This window comes from Nansenia antarctica (assembly GCF_963989245.1).
Source record: "Nansenia antarctica genome assembly, chromosome: 3".
Lineage (NCBI taxonomy): Eukaryota > Metazoa > Chordata > Actinopteri > Argentiniformes > Microstomatidae > Nansenia > Nansenia antarctica.
Window position 1 is genome coordinate 18,489,018 of NC_137688.1, and position 27,353 is coordinate 18,516,370.

Consider the following 27,353-nt stretch of genomic DNA (forward strand, 5'->3'; position numbering starts at 1 on the left):
TTCACGTGAATTAATTTCTGTTCAATTCAATTGCTTCTTACTTTGCTATCAGCCAATACATTCAGTACCTTGGACCCATTAGGTGTTTTTTTTATTCATGTCGTATAAAGCTTTAATCTTTCCTTTGAAGTTGTCCTAGACAATAACAGACGTTTAGAATAGAGCTGTAATGTAACATTTGAGGACGATTTATATACATTTTGTACATTAAATCAGTTGTATTGTCTTCATGATGGGATATACTGTGTAGTTCAGTTCATTGAACTCACAGGGACGCTGTTGACCAGTTTGTTTTAGATTTACGTCAGGTTTGCAGATGTACCTCCCCATCATCTCGATATATTATATAGAGAAAGAGATTCACAAAGAGCGCACAGTCCGGGTTACCGAGAACACTGAGCACGAGGACGTTAGGCTGCGATTCTTTTGTTACAGGAACAGGACACAAATCGTTTATTGTTCCAAAGGATTACAATACAAATCTAACATATCACCGTTCCAGAAGGATTGTATGGTGCTTGTGGTGTAATGGAACACGGTAAAATGTCGGACAGAACAATGACACGGCAAGTACTGTTGTTCATCTCGGTCCTCTCTCTCGGTTCAGTGCACGGGCAGGTCAGTTACTCCATTCCCGAGGAAATGGCGAAAGGCTCTTTAGTCGGTAACATAGCGCAGGATTTGGGTTTAGATCTAAAAAGACTGAAATCAGGTAAAGCTCGTATCTATACTGGAGACAGCGCAGAATACATCGAGCTGAATAAAGAAAGGGGAGTCCTCCTGATCAAAGAGAGAATAGACCGAGAAGCGCTCTGCGGACAGACGACGCCTTGCGCTCTACATTTTCAGATTATTTTGGAGAATCCTATGGAATTTTACAGTACTACGGTTGAAATTACAGATATAAATGACAATGCTCCCAATTTTGAAAAAAAAGAAATGAAATTCAAAATTAGTGAGTCAGCTGTGACCGGAGCGAAGTTCTTATTAGAGAGGGCAATGGATTCAGATGTCAGCGTTAATGGCCTCCAGAGCTACTCTCTGACTCAAACGGATAATTTCATACTGAAACTAAAAGATCAACCAGATGGAGGGAAAATAGTTGAAATGATTTTACAAAAGCCTCTTGATCGAGAGAAACAGGAGCAGATTTCATTAGTATTAACAGCAGTGGATGGAGGCGAGCCAAAGCTTTCTGGCACTGCGCAAATACATGTTAGTGTGCTAGATGCCAACGATAATGCTCCTGTTTTTACGCAGCCTATTTATAAGGCTACCATCACTGAAAACGCCGCTAAAGGTACAGTTGTTACGACAGTCAGCGCCTCTGACGCTGATAAAGGGACAAATTCTAAGATAACATATTCTATTTCAAATACTTTGGCTGATGTTCGAGAAATGTTTGAAATAGATGAATTCGAAGGTAGTCTAAAGGTAAAAGCAAATGTTGATTATGAAAAGGCTCGTCACTATCAGATACATGTTCAAGCTAGTGATGACGGAGGGCTCACAGATTCGTGTAAAATAACACTTGACGTCCTTGATATAAATGACAATAAGCCAGCTATTAATATCATGTCCAAGACAAATATGATAACAGAAGATTCTAAACCTGGAACTGTAGTAACAATGATAAATGTGCAGGACCCGGACTCTGGTGAAAACGGTAACGTTAAGTGTTCAATGAATGACGACATTCCATTCACAATTAAATCTACGTCGAATAACTTCTTTACTGTAGTAACTGACAGTGATTTGGACCGAGAGAGAGACTCTGAGTATAACATCAGTGTGACGTGCTCTGATGAGGGAGTGCCCTCGCTCTCCAGCAGCGTCACTCTCACCTTACAGATATCAGATGTGAATGACAACGCGCCTGTCTTTGAGAGGAGCTCATATGAGGCCTACATTATAGAAAACAACACACCGGGCCTCTCTATATTCACAGTGAAAGCCAGAGACGCTGACTGGAACCAGAATGCCCGTGTTTCTTACATACTGGAGGACTCCTCGGTTAACGGGGTGCCCGTCTCCTCATATGTGTCCGTTAGTGCTGATAGTGGAGTCATCCATGCAGTGCGCTCTTTTGACTACGAGCAGATTAAGGATTTCCATTTCCGTGTAAAAGCGCAGGATGGAGGCTCCCCTCCACTCAGTAGCAATGTGTCTGTGAAAATAATGATCCAGGACCAGAACGATAACGCGCCTCAGGTTCTGTACCCAGTCCAGACTGGCGGCTCTCTGGTGGCTGAAATGGTGCCTCGTTCAGCAGATGTGGGCTATCTTGTCACGAAAGTGGTGGCTGTTGATGTGGACTCCGGACAGAATGCCTGGCTCTCGTATAAACTACAGAAAGCGACAGACAGGGCGTTGTTTGAAGTGGGCTTACAGAATGGGGAAATAAGAACTATACGCCAAGTCACTGATAAAGATGCTGTGAAACAAAGGCTCACTGTTGTAGTGGAGGACAACGGGCAGCCCTCTCGTTCAGCTACAGTCAATGTTAACGTGGCGGTGGCGGACAGCTTCCCTGAAGTGCTCTCGGAGTTCACTGACTTTACGCACGACAAGGAGTACAATGACAATCTGACTTTTTACTTAGTCTTGGCTTTGGCTGTAGTTTCATTTCTGTTCATCACGTGTTTAGTGGTTATTATATCAGTGAAAATATACAGATGGAGACAGTCTCGCATCCTCTATCATTCCAATCTCCCGGTTATTCCGTATTATCCACCGCGTTACGCAGACACTTTGGGGACAGGAACTCTACAGCACGTGTACAATTACGAGGTGTGCAGGACGACTGACTCCAGAAAGAGTGACTGTAAGTTCGCCAGGCCCGGTAGTCAGAGTGTACTGATAGTGGACCCCAGTACAGGGACGATGCAGCGGATGCAGAGTGAAAAGAACATCCTGGATGAACCAGACTCTCCACTAGAGGTGAGTTTTCATTTAATATTAGATTGAATTTAAGAATGCGCCCAATCTGAAATAGTTCATTGTATGAATGGAAACACGTTAATGAAGTTCCACTCAAGAGTGTTTGAAAATGTAACCATGAAATGTAACAATGAAATCGCTCATAGTGTTTACTTGTTTGAGCACATTCAGAACCAGAGGTTGTGGACAGCGCAGTTGTATAGGTTGAGGTGCTGCAGCGATCTGTTAACTGTTTATCCTCTTAGGAAGCACATTACACTTCATGGCAAACTATTTCAATGGAAGGGTTTATATTACTTTAACCATTATGATTATACTTTTTTTTAAGTGTGTTGTATGAGTGTAGGCTACGTGACTTAATAAAAAGAAGCAATGTAGCTCTTGTTTTCCATAAACTTTATTGTGTCATTGTGTTAAGAAATACGGGGCGTAACAGATATTCGCATACAGGCCTGGCTGTTACCTTTCCACGTCTGTATACTGAAGCTGATATCGTGGAATGCAAAGCCAATTTCACTCACGATATGCCTCGTGTATGCTTATTGATATTTGAGTTTGGAAACTGTTCTCCAATAATGAAGGTAACACTTTGTATGTGCATTTTGTGTAGTTCAGTGCATTGAACTCACAGGGCCGCTGTCGGCCAGTGTGTTGCGATTGTAGAGCAGATTTGTACAGCAAAACCTCCCCCATCATCATCCTCGATATATTAGACAGAGAAAGAACCGTGCGCAGTGTGCTTAGTCTGGGATATACAGAACAAAAAACACGGAGACATCGAGCTGCCATTCTTTTGTTCTAATTTGTGGATATATTTTATTTTGATGTTTGAGACTAAAAACTAACGGAATATTAGAGACTGCCTCAAGGATTATAACGTATTTGTTGTTTCGTATTTGTTGTTTCAGAGAATTTCAGAGAAAATGTCGGACAGAACAATGACACGGCAAGTACTGTTGTTCATCTCGGTCCTCTCTCTCAGTTCAGTGCACGGGCAGGTCAGTTACTCCATTCCCGAGGAAATGGCGAAAGGCTCTTTAGTCGGTAACATAGCGCAGGATTTGGGTTTAGATCTCAAAAGACTGAAATCAGGTAAAGCTCGTATCTATACTGGAGACAGCGCAGAATACATCGAGCTGAATAAAGAAAGGGGAGTCCTCCTGATCAAAGAGAGAATTGACCGAGAAGCGCTCTGTGAACAGACGACGCCTTGTGCTTTGCGTGTTCAAATTATCCTAGAAAACCCGATGGAATTTTACAGCATCACAGTTGAAATAACAGACATAAACGATAATGCTCCTTTGTACAAGAACAGTGAAATGAAATTTGAAATTAACGAACTGGCTGTTATCGGAGCCAGGTTCGTCCTCGAGAAAGCAATTGATAACGACGTGGGAATAAACGGTCTTCAAAGCTATTTCCTTAGACCCACCGATCATTTCATTTTAAAACCGCATAATACAGTTGGTGGTAATAAAAATGTAGAAATGGTTTTACAGAAACCTTTGGATCGAGAGAAACAGGAGCATGTGTCTTTGATATTAACCGCTGTAGATGGAGGTGAGCCGCAGCTCTCTGGGACAATGCAGATTCTCATCACTGTACTAGACGCCAATGATAATGCCCCTGTTTGTACTCATGCAGTTTACAAGGCAAGTGTAACAGAGAACGCCCCAAAAGCCACAGTTTTAACCACAGTAAGCGCATCTGATGCTGATCAAGGTTCAAATGGGAAAATAACATATTCTATCTCAAACACAGCGGAAGGTGCAGGTGAAATATTTGAGGTAGGAGAAAATGATGGGGTTGTTAAATTGATTGGTAATATGGATTATGAAAAACGTAAAAACTATGAGATAGATGTTCAAGCTACAGACCAGGGAGGACACTCCGACGCCTGTAAAGTGATTATTGAAGTACTTGATACAAACGATAACCCACCATCAATTAATATCATGTCGAAGACAAATAGCATATCTGAGAACGTGAAACCTGAGACAGTTGTGACAATGATGAACATTCAAGATCTAGATTCTAATGAAAATGGCAAAGTCCAATGCTTCTTAAATGAAAACATTCCTTTTGCGATTAAATCAACATCGACTAGTTTCTTTACTGTAGTAACAGACAGTGATTTGGACCGAGAGAGAGATTCTGAGTATAACATCAGTGTGACGTGCTCTGATGAGGGAGTGCCCTCGCTCTCAAGCAGCGTCACTCTCACCTTACAGATATCAGATGTGAATGACAACGCGCCTGTCTTTGAGAGGAGCTCATATGAGGCCTACATTATAGAAAACAACACACCGGGCCTCTCTATATTCACAGTGAAAGCCAGAGACGCTGACTGGAACCAGAATTCCCGTGTTTCTTACATACTGGAGGACTCCTCGGTTAACGGAGTGCCCGTCTCCTCATATGTGTCCGTTAGTGCTGATAGTGGAGTCATCCATGCAGTGCGCTCTTTTGACTACGAGCAGATCAAGGATTTTCACTTCCGCGTAAAAGCGCAGGATGGAGGCTCCCCTCCACTCAGTAGCAATGTGTCTGTTAAAATAACGATCCAGGACCAGAACGATAATGCGCCTCAGGTTCTGTACCCAGTCCAGACTGGCGGCTCTCTGGTGGCTGAAATGGTGCCTCGTTCAGCAGATGTGGGCTATCTTGTCACTAAAGTGGTGGCTGTTGATGTGGACTCTGGACAGAATGCCTGGCTCTCGTTTAAACTGCAGAAAGCGACAGACAGGGCGCTGTTTGAAGTCGGCCTACAGAATGGGGAAATAAGAACTATACGTCAAGTCACTGATAAAGATGCTGTGAAACAAAGGCTCACTGTTGTAGTGGAGGACAACGGGCAGCCCTCTCGTTCAGCTACAGTCAATGTTAACGTGGCGGTGGCGGACAGCTTCCCTGAAGTGCTCTCGGAGTTCACTGACTTTACGCACGACAAGGAGTACAATGACAACCTGACTTTTTACTTAGTCTTGGCTTTGGCTGTAGTTTCATTTTTGTTCATCACGTGTTTAGTGGTTATTATATCAGTGAAAATATACAGATGGAGACAGTCTCGCATCCTCTATCATTCCAATCTCCCGGTTATTCCGTATTATCCACCGCGTTACGCAGACACTTTGGGGACAGGAACTCTACAGCACGTGTACAATTACGAGGTGTGCAGGACGACTGACTCCAGAAAGAGTGACTGTAAGCTCTCCAGACCCGGTAGTCAGAGTGTACTGATAGTGGACCCCAGTACAGGGACGATGCAGCGGATGCTGAGTGAAAAGAACATCCTGGATGAACCAGACTCTCCTCTAGAGGTGAGTTTATTAGATTTAGAAAAATAGTTGGAAATGTATGTGTACGCTGCTGACGTTTGCTCCTCTCATATCACAAAGTGCACTGTGTTCTGTGTTTACGCTCTCCTTCGGTAGCAGACTACTCGACGTATTGTAATATCTAACGACCCATTTAATCTAGATTTGTTTACATTTATCTGAGGTGTTGTTTTTGGAAATGCCGTTTTGCTTCAATTTGTCTACCATGATGTGTCGGTTTAGACGGCATTTCAGCACCATGCGGTGTAGACAGCACTTACTTTTTCTGACAGTGAAAATCTCTGAAAACCTTTCTTTCTACACCTGTGCCATCGGTGATGCATTGCTGTAGCTACACCTTACAGCTTATACCAGATGCAAAGAGGTTGATTTGCAAAATTGGTTGATTATAAAACATATTATGGCACAACGTATTAATAACACTATGTGCAATATGACAACCCTAGTCGTCTATCTGTACAGTATAGTATAGTGGATAGTGTACATAGCCTTTATTTATGTAAACCAGCTCCTTTCCTTCTTGTGTTTTTAAAAAAAAAGTTTTTCTTTTGTTTTTCTTCTCTTTTTTTTTCTTTCCTAACACCAGGGGAGCCACCCCTCCTAAATTTCGTTGTTTGGTACCTGTACTATAGCAATGACAATAAAGACCATTCATTCATTCATTCATTCATTCATTCATAACCTTCTAGCATTCCCTTTGTTGGTTCGTATTTGGACAGTATTTACACTGATGGTAGTAATCAATCATTGAATTGTATTTCCATTCATTTCCAAGTTATATCTTACTACTTGAACTTTGCATTTGCATGTAAAGCACTTTGAGCTGCAACGTTTGCAGGAAAAGTGCTATTCAAATAAAAAGTTGTATTATTATTATTATTATTATTATTTGATCATTTTTATTGTAGATAACTAGTTGGTGGTTTGGTGGCTGCACTATTGTTGTGTTGCTACAATGTTTCATGTTCGAGTTTGAGACTGTGAGGGCCGCTGTTGATCAGTACAATTATTTCTGTCCGATGTTGTCAGTCAGAGGAGTCCTCTCCCTTATCATTGCGCTCTACCAGAGGAGCTAGAGAACTATCTGCGCTTCATTCGAGGCGGGCATGAGATAGACACACTCGTTCCTCTCCATAGCCTGGCCATATCAGGGAAAAGACTGGATTAAAACAAAACTTTGACGATTACGGCTCTATTTACTCATCTTTTTTCGAAAGCACAGTATAAGGATTATATTTGTGGGATTTATTCGTGTTGGATTGTTTGTTGACTATGGCATTCGAAGGAAATCTGAAACCTAAATGCTCTAGGCATTTTTGTCCGTGGCTTCGATGGCAAGTACTTGTTTTTCTCTTGTATTTCTGCCATTTTGTAAGTGGCCAAATCCGTTATTCCATCCCGGAGGAGATGAAGACAGGCTCGCTCATCGGTAACGTAGCGCAAGACCTGGGATTAGATTTGAAAAGACTCCGAGCGGGCCGGGCCCGTATCGTGACCGGAGAAAGCATTCAGTACACCGAGCTGAAGACAGACAAAGGGATTCTAGTCGTGAGAGAGAGAATAGACCGAGAGCAGCTCTGTGGCGACGTCACACCGTGTAGCTTTAGCTTCGAGATGATATTGGAGAATCCAATGGAGTTGCACCGTGTAACTGTGGAAATCCTTGACATTAATGATAATTCGCCCATGTTTCAAAAAGATGAAATCAAATTTGAGATTAGTGAATCGGCGGTACTCAGCTCGCGCTTTATGTTAGCAAGTGCCGAGGACGCAGATGTAGGTGATAATGGTCTACAGAAATACATTTTAACATCGAATGATCATTTCATTTTGAAGCAACACTCAAATCCTGATGGAATAAAATATGCTGAAATGATTCTACAAAAACCTCTAGATAGGGAGAACCATCCTAGATTCTCATTGAAGCTAATCGCTGTAGACGGTGGAAATCCGCAGAGGTCTGGTACAGTAAATATAGACATCACTGTTCTGGATGCGAATGACAATGCGCCCGTGTTTAACCAGTCAGTGTACAGGGCTACGGTAATGGAAAACGCACCGAAAGGAACCTATATTACAACCGTAAACGCCAGTGACGCAGACAGTGGATCAAACGGGCTAGTTACTTATTCGTTTTCCAACTTGAAAGGGCAGCTAGCTGGTATATTTCGAATGGATGAGAACACTGGCACAATGACACTCGCGGGTAAAATTGATTATGAAAAGGATAAGAAATATGAAATCATGATTGAGGCGATGGACCAAGGAGGTTTAACAGATTCAAGCAAAGTTGTCATTGAGATTGTTGACGTTAATGATAATTCTCCAGTCATAAACGTCATGTCTTTCTCCAGCTCTGTGTCTGAGGATTCTCCTCCGGGAACTACGGTTGCTATAATTAATGTCAAAGACGCTGACTCAGAGAGAAACGGACAAGTCACGTGTTCCATTGAGAGAAATCTACCATTTAAGATACAATCATCTTTAACCAGCTATTATACCTTAACAACAGATTCTGCTTTTGACCGAGAATCCGTGCCTGAATATAATATAACCATAAAGGCGACTGATTCTGGTTTGCCACCGCTGTCTAGCACTGCAACTTTGCACCTTAGAATCTCTGACGTAAATGACAATGCTCCATTGTTCGATAAGGTCATCTACTCTGTCTACGTCACAGAGAATAACTCTCCTGGAATGTCCATATTTACAGTCCGTGCGCGGGACTCAGATTGGAATCAAAACGCCAGAATATCGTACCTCCTTGAGGACACGCAGATCAGTGGAAGTCCAGTGTCTAGTTATATATCGATTAACTCCGAAACCGGGGTATTACACGCGGTGCGCTCCTTCGATTATGAACAAATTAAACAACTTAAACTATTTGTCAAAGCGCAAGATGGAGGCTCTCCTCCACTCAGTAGCAATGTGAGTGTTAACGTCCTCATCCAAGACCAGAACGATAACGCGCCTCAGGTTCTGTACCCAGTCCAGACTGGCGGCTCTCTGGTGGCTGAAATGGTGCCTCGTTCAGCAGATGTGGGCTATCTTGTCACGAAAGTGGTGGCTGTTGATGTGGACTCCGGACAGAATGCCTGGCTCTCGTATAAACTACAGAAAGCGACAGACAGGGCGTTGTTTGAAGTGGGCTTACAGAATGGGGAAATAAGAACTATACGCCAAGTCACTGATAAAGATGCTGTGAAACAAAGGCTCACTGTTGTAGTGGAGGACAACGGGCAGCCCTCTCGTTCAGCTACAGTCAATGTTAACGTGGCGGTGGCGGACAGCTTCCCTGAAGTGCTCTCGGAGTTCACTGACTTTACGCACGACAAGGAGTACAATGACAACCTGACTTTTTACTTAGTGTTGGCTTTAGCTGTAGTTTCATTTCTGTTCATCACGTGTTTAGTGGTTATTATATCAGTGAAAATATACAGATGGAGACAGTCTCGCATCCTCTATCATTCCAATCTCCCGGTTATTCCGTATTATCCACCGCGTTACGCAGACACTTTGGGGACAGGAACTCTACAGCACGTGTATAATTACGAGGTGTGCAGGACGACTGACTCCAGAAAGAGTGACTGTAAGTTCTCCAGACCCGGTAGTCAGAGTGTACTGATAGTGGACCCCAGTACAGGGACGATGCAGCGGATGCAGAGTGAAAAGAACATCCTGGATGAACCGGATTCTCCTGTAGAGGTTGGTGTGAATTAAAGTTTGATTTTAGTTTGAACAGTGTTTGAAAACATTAAAAGTAGTATCGAGTATTGACGCTATGAAATAGGTTATTTCAGCACCAAGGGCTATGGACAGCGGTCCTTTGCTGGGTGAACTACAGGAATGTGATGTATACCGTGTTAGCATTTAATAGCTCACTCATTGAGGTGACTATTGCACGAATGACAGTGTTATGTGTTGGGATGTGCTACATTTACACACATATAATCAAATTTCACTTCATAAGCGTGTTGTATTAGTAAAGAATAAGCGAAATGTTTCCACATTATGACATCTTTCTATTGTTGTTGAATTTAGCGTTAGGTTTGTTGACTGACATTCATTTTTGAAACTGGATGACTAATAGCCTAAACGTATTGAAATTATTCGACTTTTTAAATGTAGGCTTATGGATTTTGTGCAGTTCAGTACAGTGAACTCATAGGGCCGCTGTTGACCAGTCTGTTGTGGGTGTAGAGCAGATTTGCAGCAGTACCTCCCCCGTCATCTGATATATTTTAGAGAGAAAGAGACGCACGCAGAGCGCACAGTCCGGGTAACAGAGAGCACTCACCACGGAGGCGTCGAGCTGCGATTCTTTTGTTAGAGGAACACGGAGGAAAAAATACTTTCTACTTTTGGATTTCATCATCTATCGAATACATTGTTTCTGATACGGATTATATGATTCTTGTGGTTTTCTATATAAGGTAACCTTGTCGGATAGAACAATGAAACGGCACGTAGGTCTATTGTTATTCATCTCGGTCCTCTCTCTCAGTTCAGTGCACGGGCAGGTCAGTTACTCCATTCCCGAGGAAATGGCGAAAGGCTCTTTAGTCGGTAACATAGCGCAGGATTTGGGTTTAGATCTAAAAAGACTGACATCAGGTAAAGCTCGTATACATGTCGGAGACAGCGCAGAATACATCGAGCTGAATAAAGAAAGGGGAATCCTTCTCATCAAAGAGAAAATAGATCGCGAGGCTTTATGCAGACAGACAACGCCTTGTGCTTTACATTTTCAGATTATTCTGGAGAATCCCATCGAATTTTATCGTGTCACAGTTGAAATAACCGACATAAATGATAATGCTCCGGTTTTCAAAATGAATGATATGAATTTTCAAATCAGCGAGTCAGCTGTGATAGGGGCACAATTCGTTCTGGAGAGAGCTTTTGATTCTGACGTTGGGGCCAATGGTCTCAAAAGCTACTCGCTAAATCCAACTGATAATTTCATTTTAAAATTACAAGGTCAGTCTGATGGGAGTAAAGAAGTAGAGATGGTTTTACGAAAACCATTAGATCGAGAAAAACATGAGCAGATATCTTTAGTATTAACTGCAGTGGACGGAGGCGAACCAGAACTGTCTGGAACAGTGCAGATACATGTTACTGTGTTGGATGCTAACGATAATGCTCCGGTTTTTACGCAGGATATATACAAGGCGAGTTTAGTCGAAAATTCGAAAAAAGGTACAGTATTAACTACAGTCAGTGCAACCGATAAAGATGATGGGTCATATGGTTTAGTCTCATATTCCATATCAAGTAATACCGATGGTATTCTAGATCTCTTTGAAATAGACGGCAGTAACGGCGAAGTGCGTTTGGTTGGGGAGGTAGATTATGAGACCAGCAAACACTACCAGATAGACCTAAAAGCGAAAGACCAGGGTGGTCTCACAGATTCTAGTAAATTAATAGTCGACATTGTTGATGTTAACGACAACAATCCCCTAATTGATTTGATGTCAACGTCACGGTCAGTACCAGAAGATTCTTCTTCTCACACAGTTATAGCAGTAATGAGTGTCAACGATCGCGACTCTGATAATAACGGAGTAGTGAATTGTGTTTTGAGTGAAAATATTCCGTTCACTATCAAATCTACATCGAATGGCTTCTATAGTTTAGTAACAGATAGTGATTTGGACCGAGAGAGAGACTCTGAGTATAACATCAGTGTGACGTGCTCTGATGAAGGAGTACCCTCGCTCTCCAGCAGCGTCACTCTCACCTTACAGATATCAGATGTGAATGACAACGCGCCTGTCTTTGAGAGGAGCTCATATGAGGCCTACATTATAGAAAACAACACACCGGGCCTCTCTATATTCACACTGAAAGCCAGAGATGCTGACTGGAACCAGAATGCCCGTGTTTCTTACATACTGGAGGACTCCTCGGTTAACGGAGTGCCCGTCTCCTCATATGTGTCCGTTAGTGCTGATAGTGGAGTCATCCATGCAGTGCGCTCTTTTGACTACGAGCAGATCAAGGATTTCCACTTCCGCGTAAAAGCGCAGGATGGAGGCTCCCCTCCACTCAGTAGCAATGTGACTGTGAAAATAATGATCCAGGACCAGAACGATAACGCACCTCAGATTCTGTACCCAGTCCAGACTGGCGGCTCTCTGGTGGCTGAAATGGTGCCTCGGTCAGCAGATGTGGGTTATCTTGTCACTAAAGTGGTGGCTGTTGATGTGGACTCTGGACAGAATGCCTGGCTCTCGTATAAACTACAGAAAGCGACAGACAGGGCGCTGTTTGAAGTGGGCTTACAGAATGGGGAAATAAGAACTATACGCCAAGTCAATGATAAAGATGCTGTGAAACAAAGGCTCACGGTTGTAGTGGAGGACAACGGGCAGCCCTCTCGTTCAGCTACAGTCAATGTTAACGTGGCGGTGGCGGACAGCTTCCCTGAAGTGCTCTCGGAGTTCACTGACTTTACGCATGACAAGGAGTACAATGACAACCTGACTTTTTACTTAGTCTTGGCTTTGGCTGTAGTTTCATTTCTGTTCATCACGTGTTTAGTGGTTATTATATCAGTGAAAATATACAGATGGAGACAGTCTCGCATCCTCTATCATTCAAATCTCCCGGTTATTCCGTATTATCCACCGCGTTACGCAGACACTTTGGGGACAGGAACTCTACAGCACGTGTACAATTACGAGGTGTGCAGGACGACTGACTCCAGAAAGAGTGACTGTAAGTTCTCCAGACCCGGTAGTCAGAGTGTACTGATAGTGGACCCCAGTACAGGGACGATGCAGCGGATGCAGAGTGAAAAGAACATCCTGGATGAGCCGGACTCTCCACTAGAGGTGAGTTTATTAGATTTAGAAAAATAGTTGGAAATGTATGTGTACGCTGCTGACGTTATACTCCTCTCATATCACAAAGCGCACTGTGTTCTGTGTTTACGCTCTCCTTCGGTAGCAGACTACTCGACGTATTGTGATATCTAACGACCCATTTAATCTAGATTTGTTTACATTTATCTGAGGTGTTGTTTTTGGAAATGCCGTTTTGCTTCAATTTGTCTACCATGATGTGTTGGTTTAGACGCCATTTCAGCACCATGCGGTGTAGACTGGGCCGGACTTATGCATGGGCTACCCTGGGCTTGAGCCCAGGGGCCCCGGGCTACATGGGGCCCCAAAATAAATCCAAATGTATGAATACATATTTGCTCTTTGATTTTGAATTCATAAATTACGTTCAAATTGGAAAAAATAGTTTTTGTCGCAGCGCAGGGCACGGAAATACAGCCCCCATCACTCGGCCTACTGGACGCTCTGATGAATGAGGTGTTTTAATTTGTTTAATTCTATATTTAGGCCAATGGAGAGGTTTACATCGACGCGTCACGCGCAGGGCAGGGGCATCATCTTTGGTGGCGCGATTGTCAATGTCATGATCATGGTGGACAGGAGGAATTACGAGAGTGGAGCGCAAAAAAGAAAAATGAACGCGAAAGGGAGACACTGAGAAAAACTCAGAAACTTAAGGCGGCTACAGACTAGACGACTTTTCAAGTTGTGATTTTTTTCCAAATCCTATTTCAAACGCAAACTCTTAAACGGTGAGTGCTTGCCAAGAGAATGGCTTTTATATTCTCCCTCCACCGGTTCTGTCTTTTGCTTTGCTTGCCGCCTGTTCAGTGAGGGAAACTGTCAGTCTTGTTTTGAAACGGGCTATAGCGACTGGAAACATGTCGCCGAACGATGAGCCGAACACGAGAGCTGTGATCGCCACAGGGTCAATCATCTGACTCTGATGTCGCTTGAGAGTGACCTGCTTCGGAAAGTGGATTTTACTGACCTGATCAAGGACTTTGTTGCAAAGAAATCCAGAAGGCATAACTTCTAAATGGTAAGCATCTATCTCTTATTTTATGGATGTAAAATACACACACACACACACACACACACACACACACACACAGTGGGCTAGTATAGTATTGATTAGGCCTAACATCTCTCTTTCTTTCTCTGCTGAGGGACCACTTGCTATTCTTGTGTTGTAGTGGCTATTCAAGTATAGCCTACGTTTTTCTGTTGTCCTCACAGAACGGCCTTGCTGTTGTGGCTATATCCTTATATATATATATATATATATATATATATATATATATATATATATGTTCTCATCCGTTTTATTATTTTTACCTGTGTTTGTTTTTCTCTCTCACCATCCAAGGAACCTTCCTCCCCTGCCATCCCAGTGTCACTCCCAGCTCCTCCACCATTCCATCCCATCATCCCCGGACAGCCTTCCCAACCTCCCTCCGTTCTCACCCGACATGCCAACCTCTGGATTCTCCCCCTTTCATCAAGGACGGACTTCACCCCCTTGCTAGTCCTCCCGGACCCCTCTCCCTGGATTACCCCCTCGTAGTTCTGGACTGGTCAGTACACGCACATTGAACAACAGCCTCTGCATTTATATATCTACACCACATTAGTTTTTGCACGCTAGACACTCGCGCCCAGACACATACTGTAGCTGTCCAATACACACCTCACTTACATTTCGCACCCACACACTCCCCCCACGTAGGCCTGTTAGTGTAGGTTTGTTATTTTGTCTGTCTTTATTAAATACTTTTTTTATTATTGTCACCCTTGTCTCTGTGTCCGTCTGTTCTGGGGTTCTGCCACATTTGACCGCTTGGTTCAGGCCTAACACTTGCTTTTTCTTCATGTGCTTTATGCCAATAACATACTCCATTGGGATACGTGTGTTTCTGGTCATAGGTTCTGGTTGGTGTAGTTGTAGCTTATCATTTTTAGTGTAGGTAGGGGCCCGAACAATGACTCAAGCCCAGGGGCCCCCACCCCCCTAAGTCCAGCCCTGGGTGTAGACAGCACTTACTTTTTCTGACAGTGAAAATCTCTGAAAACCTTTCTTTCTACACCTGTGCCATCGGTGATGCATTGCTGTAGCTACACCTTACAGCTTATACCACAGATGCAAAGAGGTTGATTTGCAAAATTGGTTGATTATAAAACATATTATGGCACAACGTATTAATAACCTTCTATCATTCCCTTTGTTGGTTCGTATTTGGACAGTATTTACACTGATGGTAGTAATCAATCATTGAATTTTATTTCCATTCATTTCCAAGTTATATCTTACTACTTGAACTTTGCATTTGCATTTAAAGCACTTTGAGCTGCAACGTTTGCAGGAAAAGTGCTATTCAAATAAAAAGTTGTATTATTATTATTATTATTATTATTATTTGATCATTTTTATTGTAGATAACTAGTTGGTGGTTTGGTGGCTGCACTATTGTTGTGTTGCTACAATCAGGGCCGGCCTGTGGGTCTGTTGGGCCCCAGGCGAGATCTTGAAAATGCCCCCCCACCCTCGTAGTAACTCGTTTTTACAAATAATAATCGCCACGTTGCTCAACGTCCAAGAGAAACACTGTGACTGGTTGAATTGATTCACCAGACATCTTTCAATCATCTTAGCTGACACCTAATTTCACCAGTCACAGTGTTTCTCGGACGTTGAGCAACGTGGCAATTATTATTTCGTTAGCCTCATAGCATAATTGCCATGCTTTACTTGGTCACCTGGTCACTGGGCCATCTTTGTAGGTAGTGTCAACAATGCCTATGTCAAAAAGATGACTTGGGCAGATAGTGATTTTGGAATGTAACAAGCATTCTGATAGGCTGATGGCATAGGCAATAATGCACAGTGAATCAGCAGTGTTAGGAGAGTAGAGTTAGGCCGATATCTCAATTTGGCCTGTAGTGGCTTCAAACAATTTAGTAACCACCGTCCAGGCAAGACAGGGGTTTTGACGCACGTCCAAATATTCAAACCAACAAAATCGTATATCCAGTCCAGGTAGAATTGCAACAAAAATATGGATTTATTCTCCTTTAAATATAAACATAAAATTCACACTTTCAATGGCATCTTTAGAAAATAGAAAAATAACAAAATAAAAAACTCACCAGCCGCCGCTGATTTGGCAGTATAGCCCACAGAAGTTCACAGTATATATCTCAGTATATTTCTCAATATAAATCACAGTATATTTCTCATTATAAATCACAGTATATTTCTCAATATAAATAACAGTATATTTCTCAATATAAATAACAGTATATTTCTCAATATAAATAACAGTATATTTCTCAATATAAATAACAGTATATTTCTCCTGGGTCAGGGTCCTCTTGAGTAGAAGGACCTTCAAGCAGACATATGAGATAATATATAATAACCAGAAAACCTTTACCTTAAACAGACATACTGTATATCTGCAATGTCACACAGATAATTGTGCTCCTACATAACACAGTATAAAGTATGAAACATTACTCACCAGCAGCAGTAGTAGGATCTACTGGATGAGGTGGCTGGGTTGTCACATCAGCTGGAGGTGGGGGCCCACTCAGGAATTTCAACAAAGCTCCTACAGGAATACAGCCAAAGCATACCATTAATTAACTTAATCAAATAACTGTAACGTTACATGATGTAGGCTATATTGAGAACATTTCAGAGGGATTTATTCTATTCTGATTTTTTTTAAATTATATGTTGAATCGGTGGCGATGCTGCAATTTAAGCAAGCTAGTTCATAGTTACCATATTGACCCGAATATAAGACGACCCCCCCCCCCCTTTTTTTTTCAAGACTCATTGGAAAATGACTTTTTTGAAGACCAAATCTTTTTATAAAGAAAATCTTTTTATTTGTATTCACATTGAATAAAACAATGTAGGTTATTTTTTTTATCATCTTGGGGTATGGGCATACATTCGTTACGTTTTTCAGTCACATATTCACACACCCTCCTGTCAATCTCCTGGAAGGGGAATCTTTTTGGTCTAACCTTACACCTTACAGCTTATACCACAGATGCAAAGAGGTTGATTTGCAAAATTGGTTGATTATAAAACATATTATGGCACAACGTATTAATAACCTTCTATCATTCCCTTTGTTGGTTCGTATTTGGACAGTATTTACACTGATGGTAGTAATCAATCATTGAATTTTATTTCCATTCATTTCCAAGTTATATCTTACTACTTGCTTTGCATTTAAAGCACTTTGAGCTGCAACGTTTGCAGGAAAAGTGCTATTCAAATAAAAAGTTGTATTATTATTATTATTATTATTATTTGATCATTTTTATTGTATAACTAGTTGGTGGTTTGGTGGCTGCACTATTGTTGTGTTGCTACAATGTTTCATGTTCGAGTTTTGGACTGTGAGGGCCGCTGTTGATCAGTACAATTATTTCTGTCCGATGTTGTCAGTCAGAGGAGTCCCCACCCTTATCACTGCGCTCTACCAGAGGAGCTAGAGAACTATCTGCGCTTCATTCGAGGCGGGCATGAGAGAGACGCACTCGTTCCTCTCCATAGCCTGGCCATATCAGGGAAAAGACTGGATTAAAACAAAACATTGACGATTACGGCTCTATTTACTCCTCTTTTTTCGAAAGCACAGTATAAGGAATATATTTGTGGGATTTATTCGTGTTGGATTGTTTGTTGACTATGGCATTCGAAGGAAATCTGAAACCTAAATGCTCTAGGCATTTTTGTCCGTGGCTTCGATGGCAAGTACTTGTTTTTCTCTTGTATTTCTGCCATTTTGTAAGTGGCCAAATCCGTTATTCCATCCCGGAGGAGATGAAGACAGGGTCGCTCATCGGTAACGTTGCGCAGGACCTGGGATTAGATTTGAAAAGGCTCCGAGCGGGCCGGGCCCGTATCGTGACCGGAGAAAGCATTCAGTACACCGAGCTGAAGACAGACAAAGGGATTCTAGTCGTGAGTGAGAGAATAGACCGAGAGGAGCTCTGTGGCGACGTCACACCGTGTAGCTTCAGCTTCGAGATGATATTGGAGAATCCAATGGAGTTGCACCGTGTAACTGTGGAAATCCTTGACATTAATGATAATGCGCCCATGTTTCAAAAAGATGAAATCAAATTTGAGATTAGTGAATCGGCGGTACTCAGCTCGCGCTTTAGGTTAGCAAGTGCCGAGGACGCAGATGTAGGTGATAATGGTCTACAGAAATACATTTTAACATCTAATGATCATTTCATTTTGAAGCAACACTCAAATCCTGATGGAATAAAATATGCTGAAATGATTCTACAAAAACCTCTAGATAGGGAGAACCAACCTAGATTCTCATTGAAGCTAATCGCTGTAGACGGTGGAAATCCGCAGAGGTCTGGTACAGTAAATATAGACATCACTGTTCTGGATGTGAATGACAATGCGCCCGTGTTTAACCAGTCAGTGTACAGGGCTACGGTAATGGAAAACGCACCGAAAGGAACCTATATTACAACCGTAAACGCCAGTGACGCAGACAGTGGATCAAACGGGCTAGTTACTTATTCGTTTTCCAACTTGAAAGGGCAGCTAGCTGTTATATTTCGAATGGATGAGAACACTGGCACAATGACACTCGCGGGTAAAATAGATTATGAAAAGGATAAGAAATATGAAATCATGATTGAGGCGATGGACCAAGGAGGTTTAACAGATTCAAGCAAAGTTGTCATTGAGATTGTTGACGTTAATGATAATTCTCCAGTGATAAACGTCATGTCTTTCTCCAGCTCTGTGTCTGAGGATTCTCCTCCGGGAACTACGGTTGCTATAATTAATGTCAAAGACGCTGACTCAGAGAGAAACGGACAAGTCACGTGTTCCATTGAGAGAAATCTACCATTTAAGATACAATCATCTTTAACCAGCTATTATACCTTAACAACAGATTCTGCTTTTGACCGAGAATCCGTGCCTGAATATAATATAACCATAAAGGCGACTGATTCTGGTTTGCCACCGCTGTCTAGCACTGCAACTTTGCACCTTAGAATCTCTGACGTAAATGACAATGCTCCATTGTTCGATAAGGTCATCTACTCTGTCTACGTCACAGAGAATAACTCTCCTGGAATGTCCATATTTACAGTCCGTGCGCGGGACTCAGATTGGAATCAAAACGCCAGAATATCGTACCTCCTTGAGGACACGCAGATCAGTGGAAGTCCAGTGTCTAGTTATATATCGATTAACTCCGAAACCGGGGTATTACACGCGGTGCGCTCCTTCGATTATGAACAAATTAAACAACTTAAACTATTTGTCAAAGCGCAAGATGGAGGCTCTCCTCCACTCAGTAGCAATGTGAGTGTTAACGTCATCATCCAAGACCAGAACGACAACGCGCCTCAGGTTCTGTACCCAGTCCAGACTGGCGGCTCTCTGGTGGCTGAAATGGTGCCTCGTTCAGCAGATGTGGGCTATCTTGTCACTAAAGTGGTGGCTGTTGATGTGGACTCTGGACAGAATGCCTGGCTCTCGTATAAACTGCAGAAAGCGACAGACAGGGTGCTGTTTGAAGTGGGCTTACAGAATGGGGAAATAAGAACTATACGTCAAGTCACTGATAAAGATGCTGTGAAACAAAGGCTCACTGTTGTAGTGGAGGACAACGGGCAGCCCTCTCGTTCAGCTACAGTCAATGTTAACGTGGCGGTGGCGGACAGCTTCCCTGAAGTGCTCTCGGAGTTCACTGACTTTACGCACGACAAGGAGTACAATGACAACCTGACTTTTTACTTAGTTTTGGCTTTGGCTGTAGTTTCATTTCTGTTCATCACGTGTTTAGTGGTTATCATATCAGTAAAAATATATCGATGGAGACAGTCTCGCATCCTCTATCATTCCAATCTCCCGGTTATTCCGTATTATCCACCGCGTTACGCAGACACTTTGGGGACAGGAACTCTCCAGCACGTGTACAATTACGAGGTGTGCAGGACGACTGACTCCAGAAAGAGTGACTGTAAGTTCTCCAGACCCGGTAGTCAGAGTGTACTGATAGTGGACCCCAGTACAGGGACGATGCAGCGGATGCAGAGTGAAAAGAACATCCTGGATGAACCAGATTCTCCACTCGAGGTTGGTTTTGATTAAACTTAGATTTCATTTACGAATGCTCGCAATCTGAAATATCTCATTGTGTGAATTCAAACGTTTTTAACATGTTATTTAAGAGTGTTTGTGAATGGAACATTTGAATACACTGATATGAAATCCCTCATTATCTTTACTTGTTTGAGTACTTTCAGCACCAGGGGTTGTGGACAGCGGAGTTTTATAGGTTGAGCTGCTGCAGCGATCTGTTGAACAGTTTATCCTCTTAGCAAGCATATTACACTTCATGGCAAACTATTTTATTGTCTGTGGGTATTACTTTAACCATTAGGATTATCCATTTGCACATGTTTTATGAGTATTTAGGGTACGTGAGTTAAGAAGAAGAACCAATAGCTTTGTTTTCCGATCAAATGTATTGTGTCATTGTGTTAAGAAATACGGTGTTAAGAGATATTCCCAACTCCAGGCCTGGCTGTTACCTTTCCACATCACTATACTGAACGTGAAATTGGGGACTACAAAGCCAGTTTGACTCACGATATGCCTCGTGTTTGCGTATAGATATTTGAGTTTTCAACCTGGTCTCCAATAAAGAAGGTATTATTACTTTGTATGTCCATTTTGTGTAGTTCAGTACATTGAACTCATAGGGCCGCTGTCGGCCAGTGTGTTGCGATTGTAGAGCAGAGTTGTACAGCAGTACCTCCCCATCATCATCCTCGATATATTAGACAGAGAAAGAACAGCGCGCAGTGTGCACAGTCCGGAATATACAGAGCAACAAGGACGGAAACATCGAGCTGTGATTCCTTTGTTCTAATTTGTGGATGTATTTTTCTTTTTATGTTTGACACTATAAACAAACGGAATATTAGTGATTACCTCGAGGATTATAACGTGTTTGTTGTTTCATATCTCAGAGAAAATGTCGGGCAGAACAATGACACGGCAAGTACTGTTGTTCATCTCGGTCCTCTCTCTCAGTTCAGTGCACGGGCAGGTCAGTTACTCCATTCCCGAGGAAATGGCGAAAGGCTCTTTAGTCGGTAACATAGCGCAGGATTTGGGTTTAGATATAAAGAGACTGAAATCAGGTAAAGCTCGTATCTATACTGGAGACAGCGCAGAATACATCGAGCTGAATAAAGAAAGGGGAGTCCTCCTGATCAAAGAGAGAATAGACCGAGAAGCGCTCTGCAGACAAACGTCGCCTTGCGCTTTACATTTTCAAATAATTCTAGATAATCCAATGGAATTCTACAGCATTACTGTCGAAATTACAGATATAAATGACAATGTTCCTCTTTTCAAAAAGAATGAAATGAAATTTGAAGTTAGCGAGTCTGCTTTCAACGGAGCTAGATTCGTTCTCGAGAGAGCATTTGATCATGATGTTGGCAATAATGGCGTCCAAAGCTACTCCTTAAAACCAACAGCAAATTTCATATTAGAAATGCAAAGTCTGCCAGACGGGGGTAAAAATGTAGAGATGGTTTTACAGAAGCCTTTGGATCGAGAGAAACAGGAGTATGTGTCTTTGATATTAACAGCGGTAGATGGAGGTGAGCCGCAGCTCTCTGGGACAATGCAGATTCTCATCACTGTACTCGACGCTAACGATAACGCGCCTGTTTGTACTCATGCAGTTTACAAGGCAAGTGTAACAGAGAACGCCCCAAAAGGCACCGTTTTAAGTACAGTAAGCGCGTCTGACGCTGATCAAGGTTCATACGGTAGAGTAACATATTCCATATCAAATACTGCTGAAGTATCGCTTGACATTTTTGAAATAGGTCGTGAAGATGGTGTGGTTAAATTAATCGGGGATATTGATTATGAAATTATTAAACATTATCAGATTAACATCCAAGCCAGGGACCAAGGAGGTCATTCTGATTCATGTAAAGTTATTATTGATGTGATTGACACAAATGATAACAAACCTATTATTAATATAATGTCGAAAACAAGCGCTATATCTGAGGATGCTAAACCAGGAACAGTCGTAACTATGATGAATATTCAGGACCTAGATTCCGGTGAAAATAGTAAAGTTAAGTGCTCGATTGGAGACAACATTCCATTTGTAATGAGATCAACGTCAAACAACTTCTATAGTTTAGTAACAGACAGTGATTTGGACAGAGAGAGAGACTCTGAGTATAACATCAGTGTGACGTGCTCTGATGAGGGAGTGCCCTCGCTCTCCAGCAGCGTCACTCTCACCTTACAGATATCAGATGTGAATGACAACGCGCCTGTCTTTGAGAGGAGCTCATATGAGGCCTACATTATAGAAAACAACACACCGGGCCTCTCTGTATTCACAGTGAAAGCCAGAGACGCTGACTGGAACCAGAATGCCCGTGTTTCTTACATACTGGAGGACTCCTCGGTTAACGGAGTGCCCGTCTCCTCATATGTGTCTGTTAGTGCTGATAGTGGAGTCATCCATGCAGTGCGCTCTTTTGACTATGAGCAGATCAAGGATTTCCACTTCCGCGTAAAAGCGCAGGATGGAGGCTCCCCTCCACTCAGTAGCAACGTGACTGTGAAAATAATGATCCAGGACCAGAACGATAACGCACCTCAGGTTCTGTACCCAGTCCAGACTGGCGGCTCTCTGGTGGCTGAAATGGTGCCTCGTTCAGCAGATGTGGGCTATCTTGTCACTAAAGTGGTGGCTGTTGATGTGGACTCTGGACAGAATGCCTGGCTCTCCTATAAACTGCAGAAAGCGACAGACAGGGCGCTGTTTGAAGTGGGCTTACAGAATGGGGAAATAAGAACCATAAGACAAGTCACTGATAAAGATGCTGTGAAACAAAGGCTCACGGTTGTAGTGGAGGACAACGGGCAGCCCTCTCGTTCAGCTACAGTCAATGTTAACGTGGCGGTGGCGGACAGCTTCCCTGAAGTGCTCTCGGAGTTCACGGACTTTACGCACGACAAGGAGTACAATGACAACCTGACTTTTTACTTAGTGTTGGCTTTAGCTGTAGTTTCATTTCTGTTCATCACGTGTTTAGTGGTTATTATATCAGTGAAAATATACAGATGGAGACAGTCTCGTATCCTCTATCATTCCAATCTCCCGGTTATTCCGTATTATCCACCGCGTTACGCAGACACTTTGGGGACAGGAACTCTACAGCACGTGTACAATTACGAGGTGTGCAGGACGACTGACTCCAGAAGGAGTGACTGTAAGTTCGCCAGACCCGGTAGTCAGAGTGTACTGATAGTGGACCCCAGTACAGGGACGATGCAGCGGATGCAGAGTGAAAAGAACATCCTGGATGAACCTGACTCTCCACTAGAGGTTGGTTTTGATTTAAAATAGATTGATGTCAAGAATGCCCCGTTGTGTAATTCGGAAAGTTATTGAAGATGTACTGAACTGTAACCGTTGCATAAGATATTCCTCATTGCCTTTACATCTTTGATCGCGTTCAGCACCAGGGGCTGTGTACAGAGCGCCTGAGCTGGCTCATTATTTGAAGAGTTTATACTCTTTCAGATATTAGGCTACATTTTCTGATAAACTAGTTCACTGTCTGTTACTTTAACCATTGGCAAGGGGTTATCCCGTTTTGTACGCTTGTTTTAAAGGCTATGTGGCTAAATATAAAACAATCTAATTAGCTCAAATTTGTGCTTTAAAATGTATTGTGTCATTGTATTGAGGAATGTGGGGCTTAAACGCAATGAGCAACTACATGCACTGATCTCTTATTTGTACATCATCAGTAGACTAAACGTGACACTGGACTGCGAAGAACTCGCGTTGATTCACGACATGTCTTGTGGATTTATATTGAAGTGTTCAGCCAGGTCTCCAAGAGATCAGGTAGGATTTGTATCTACATTTCGTGTAGTTCAGTACATTGAACTCACAGGGCCGCTGTCGACCAGTGTGTTGCAGTTGTAGAGTAGATCTGTACAGCAGAACCTCCCCCATCATCATTCTCGATATGTTAGAGAAAGAACGGAGGCAAACAGTGCGCACCGTCCGGGTTAGAGAGAACACGGAGCACGGAGACACTGAGCTTCGATTCTTTTGTTCCATTTGTGGAGATTTTTTTCCTTTCGATTTTTACAACTAAATATTAACGGATTATTACAGACTACTTTACGGATTATAACGTGTTTGTTGTTTCATAACGCAGAGAAAATGTCGGACAGAACAATGACACGGCAAGTACTGTTGTTTATCTCGGTCCTCTCTCTCAGTTCAGTGCACGGGCAGGTCAGTTACTCCATTCCCGAGGAAATGGCGAAAGGCTCTTTAGTCGGTAACATAGCGCAGGATTTGGGTTTAGATCTCAAAAGACTGAAATCAGGTAAAGCTCGTATCTATACTGGAGACAGCGCAGAATACATCGGCCTGAATAAAGAAAGGGGAGTCCTCCTGATCAAAGAGAGAATAGACCGAGAAGCGCTCTGCGGACAGACGACGCCTTGTGCGTTACATCTCCAGGTTACTCTCGAAGATCCAATCGAATTATACGGCGTTACAGTCGAAATCAATGATATCAATGATAACGTACCCACCTTTAAGAAGAGTGAAATGAAATTTAGAATTAGCGAGTCAGCAGTGGTTGGAGCAAAATTTGTTTTAGAGAGGGCGATGGATCTTGATGTTGCGGGTAATGGACTTCAAAGTTATTCATTGAAACCAACCGATAATTTTATCCTAAAGTTGCAAAATCAAGCAGACGGAAGCAAAAAGGTGGAGATGGTTCTACAAAAACCTCTAGATCGAGAACAGCAAGAGCTTCTGTCATTAGCTCTAACAGCTATCGATGGCGGCGACCCGCAGCTCTCTGGGACAATGCAGATAGAAATAACGGTGCTAGACGCGAATGACAATGCCCCTGTCTTTACGCAAGAGGTTTACAAGGCAACCATTACAGAAAATGCTCCGATAGGAACAGCTTTAAGCACAGTCAGTGCTAGGGATGCTGATCAAGGTACTAATGGTAAAATATCATATTCAATTACAAATACTCTGGATGATGTCCCCGAAATATTTGAAATTAATGACGAGAGTGGTATTGTGATGTTAACAGGAAACATAGACTATGAAAAAGCTCGACATTATCAAATACATGTACAAGCTAGTGATGACGGAGGGCTAACAGACTCTTGTAAGATCATTGTTGAGGTAGTTGATACAAACGATAATAAACCAACGATAAACATACTGTCGAAATCGAATGCAATATCAGAAATTTCGAAACCTGGTACCGTTGTGACTATAGTTAATGTGCAAGACGCTGACTCCGGTGAAAATGGGAAAGTGATTTGTTCTATTAATGAAAACATACCATTTGTAATGAAATCAACATCGAATAATTTCTTCAGCCTAGTAACTGACAGTGATTTGGACCGAGAGAGAGACTCTGAGTATAACATCAGTGTGACGTGCTCTGATGAGGGAGTGCCCTCGCTCTCCAGCAGCGTCACTCTCACCTTACAGATATCAGATGTGAATGACAACGCGCCTGTCTTTGAGAGGAGCTCATATGAGGCCTACATTATAGAAAACAACACACCGGGCCTCTCTGTATTCACAGTGAAAGCCAGAGACGCTGACTGGAACCAGAACGCCCGTGTTTCTTACATACTGGAGGACTCCTCGGTTAACGGAGTGCCCGTCTCCTCATATGTGTCTGTTAGTGCTGATAGTGGAGTCGTCCATGCAGTGCGCTCTTTTGACTACGAGCAGATCAAGGATTTCCACTTTCGCGTAAAAGCGCAGGATGGAGGCTCCCCTCCACTCAGTAGCAATGTGACTGTGAAAATAATGATCCGGGACCAGAATGATAACGCCCCTCAGGTTCTGTATCCAGTCCAGACTGGCGGCTCTCTGGTGGCTGAAATGGTGCCTCGTTCAGCAGATGTGGGCTATCTTGTCACTAAAGTGGTGGCTGTTGATGTGGACTCTGGACAGAATGCCTGGCTCTCGTATAAACTGCAGAAAGCGACAGACAGGGCGCTGTTTGAAGTCGGCTTACAGAATGGGGAAATAAGAACTATACGTCAAGTCACTGATAAAGATGCTGTGAAACAAAGGCTCACTGTTGTAGTGGAGGACAACGGGCAGCCCTCTCGTTCAGCTACAGTCAATGTTAACGTGGCGGTGGCGGACAGCTTCCCTGAAGTGCTCTCGGAGTTCACTGACTTTACGCACGACAAGGAGTACAATGATAACCTGACTTTTTACTTAGTCTTGGCTTTGGCTGTAGTTTCATTTCTGTTCATCACGTGTTTAGTGGTTATTATATCAGTGAAAATATACAGATGGAGACAGTCTCGCATCCTCTATCATTCCAATCTCCCGGTTATTCCGTATTATCCACCGCGTTACGCAGACACTTTGGGGACAGGAACTCTACAGCACGTGTACAATTACGAGGTGTGCAGGACGACTGACTCCAGAAAGAGTGACTGTAAGTTCTCCAGACCCGGTAGTCAGAGTGTACTGATAGTGGACCCCAGTACAGGGACGATGCAGCGGATGCAGAGTGAAAAGAACATCATGGATGAACCAGACTCTCCACTTGAGGTTGGTGTACTAGTGTGATCTAATTTGGCGCTAATCAGAATAATAATTGATCTAAGTGGGTTTCATGTTGTATGCATTTCATCTCTCATTATGTTTATTTAAATACTTTCTCCTGAATGGCAAAGCACCTTTTTTGTGTCTGGTTTTCTCACTCGCTTTGACCTAAGAGCTTTCGAATTCTATAGTTCCCTGTGGTCGTTACAAATCACTCTTCAACACTTTCAGGGTAACTTTCAGCACCTGGTTACATGGAAAGCGACACTTCAGCAATGTAGTAATACTGTACACTCGGCTTTGCTTACTGTGTGTGCGTGTGTGTGTGTGTGTGTGTGTGTGTGTGTGTGTGTGTGTGTGTGTGTGTGTGTGTGTGTGTGTGCGTGCGTGTGTGTGTGTGTGTGTGTGTGTGTGAATATGTGTGTGTGTGTGTGTGTGTTTGTTGTGTGTGTGTGTGTGTGTGTGTGTGTATGCCTGCGTGCGTGCGTGCGTGCGTGTCGTTTTCACGTGGCTTTGCGATAGCAGGTTGATGAAGGTAG

General features: G+C 42.8%; 6 protein-coding genes across 6 annotated transcripts; all 6 read left to right on the plus strand.

Annotated features, from left to right (window-relative positions):
* Window positions 1-543: 543 nt before the first annotated feature.
* Window positions 544-2,967, plus strand: LOC308153829 (protocadherin beta-16-like; the record flags this gene model as incomplete). Its single annotated transcript, XM_080527013.1, has 1 exon — window positions 544-2,967. The coding sequence occupies one exon, from the start codon at window positions 544-546 to the stop codon at window positions 2,965-2,967; it is 2,424 nt and encodes an 807-aa protein (XP_080383139.1).
* An 896-nt stretch (window positions 2,968-3,863) lies between these two features.
* LOC308153830 (protocadherin beta-16-like) lies at window positions 3,864-6,287 on the plus strand (the record flags this gene model as incomplete). The annotated part of the gene is made up of 1 exon (XM_080527014.1): window positions 3,864-6,287. The coding sequence occupies one exon, from the start codon at window positions 3,864-3,866 to the stop codon at window positions 6,285-6,287; it is 2,424 nt and encodes an 807-aa protein (XP_080383140.1).
* Window positions 6,288-7,240: 953 nt separating this feature from the next.
* On the plus strand, window positions 7,241-13,147 carry LOC308153831 (protocadherin gamma-A11-like; the record flags this gene model as incomplete). Its single annotated transcript, XM_080527015.1, has 3 exons — window positions 7,241-7,278; window positions 7,655-8,903; window positions 12,032-13,147. The coding sequence occupies 3 exons, from the start codon at window positions 7,241-7,243 to the stop codon at window positions 13,145-13,147; spliced, it is 2,403 nt and encodes an 800-aa protein (XP_080383141.1).
* An 863-nt stretch (window positions 13,148-14,010) lies between these two features.
* LOC308153832 (protocadherin gamma-A6-like) lies at window positions 14,011-20,285 on the plus strand (the record flags this gene model as incomplete). Its single annotated transcript, XM_080527016.1, has 2 exons — window positions 14,011-14,057; window positions 17,942-20,285. 2 exons carry the CDS (start codon window positions 14,011-14,013, stop codon window positions 20,283-20,285), a joined length of 2,391 nt encoding a protein of 796 aa, XP_080383142.1.
* An 889-nt stretch (window positions 20,286-21,174) lies between these two features.
* LOC308153833 (protocadherin gamma-A2-like) lies at window positions 21,175-23,592 on the plus strand (the record flags this gene model as incomplete). Its single annotated transcript, XM_080527017.1, has 1 exon — window positions 21,175-23,592. The coding sequence occupies one exon, from the start codon at window positions 21,175-21,177 to the stop codon at window positions 23,590-23,592; it is 2,418 nt and encodes an 805-aa protein (XP_080383143.1).
* An 831-nt stretch (window positions 23,593-24,423) lies between these two features.
* LOC308152213 (protocadherin beta-16-like) lies at window positions 24,424-26,838 on the plus strand (the record flags this gene model as incomplete). Its single annotated transcript, XM_080525137.1, has 1 exon — window positions 24,424-26,838. One exon carries the CDS (start codon window positions 24,424-24,426, stop codon window positions 26,836-26,838), a length of 2,415 nt encoding a protein of 804 aa, XP_080381263.1.
* Window positions 26,839-27,353: the final 515 nt, after the last annotated feature.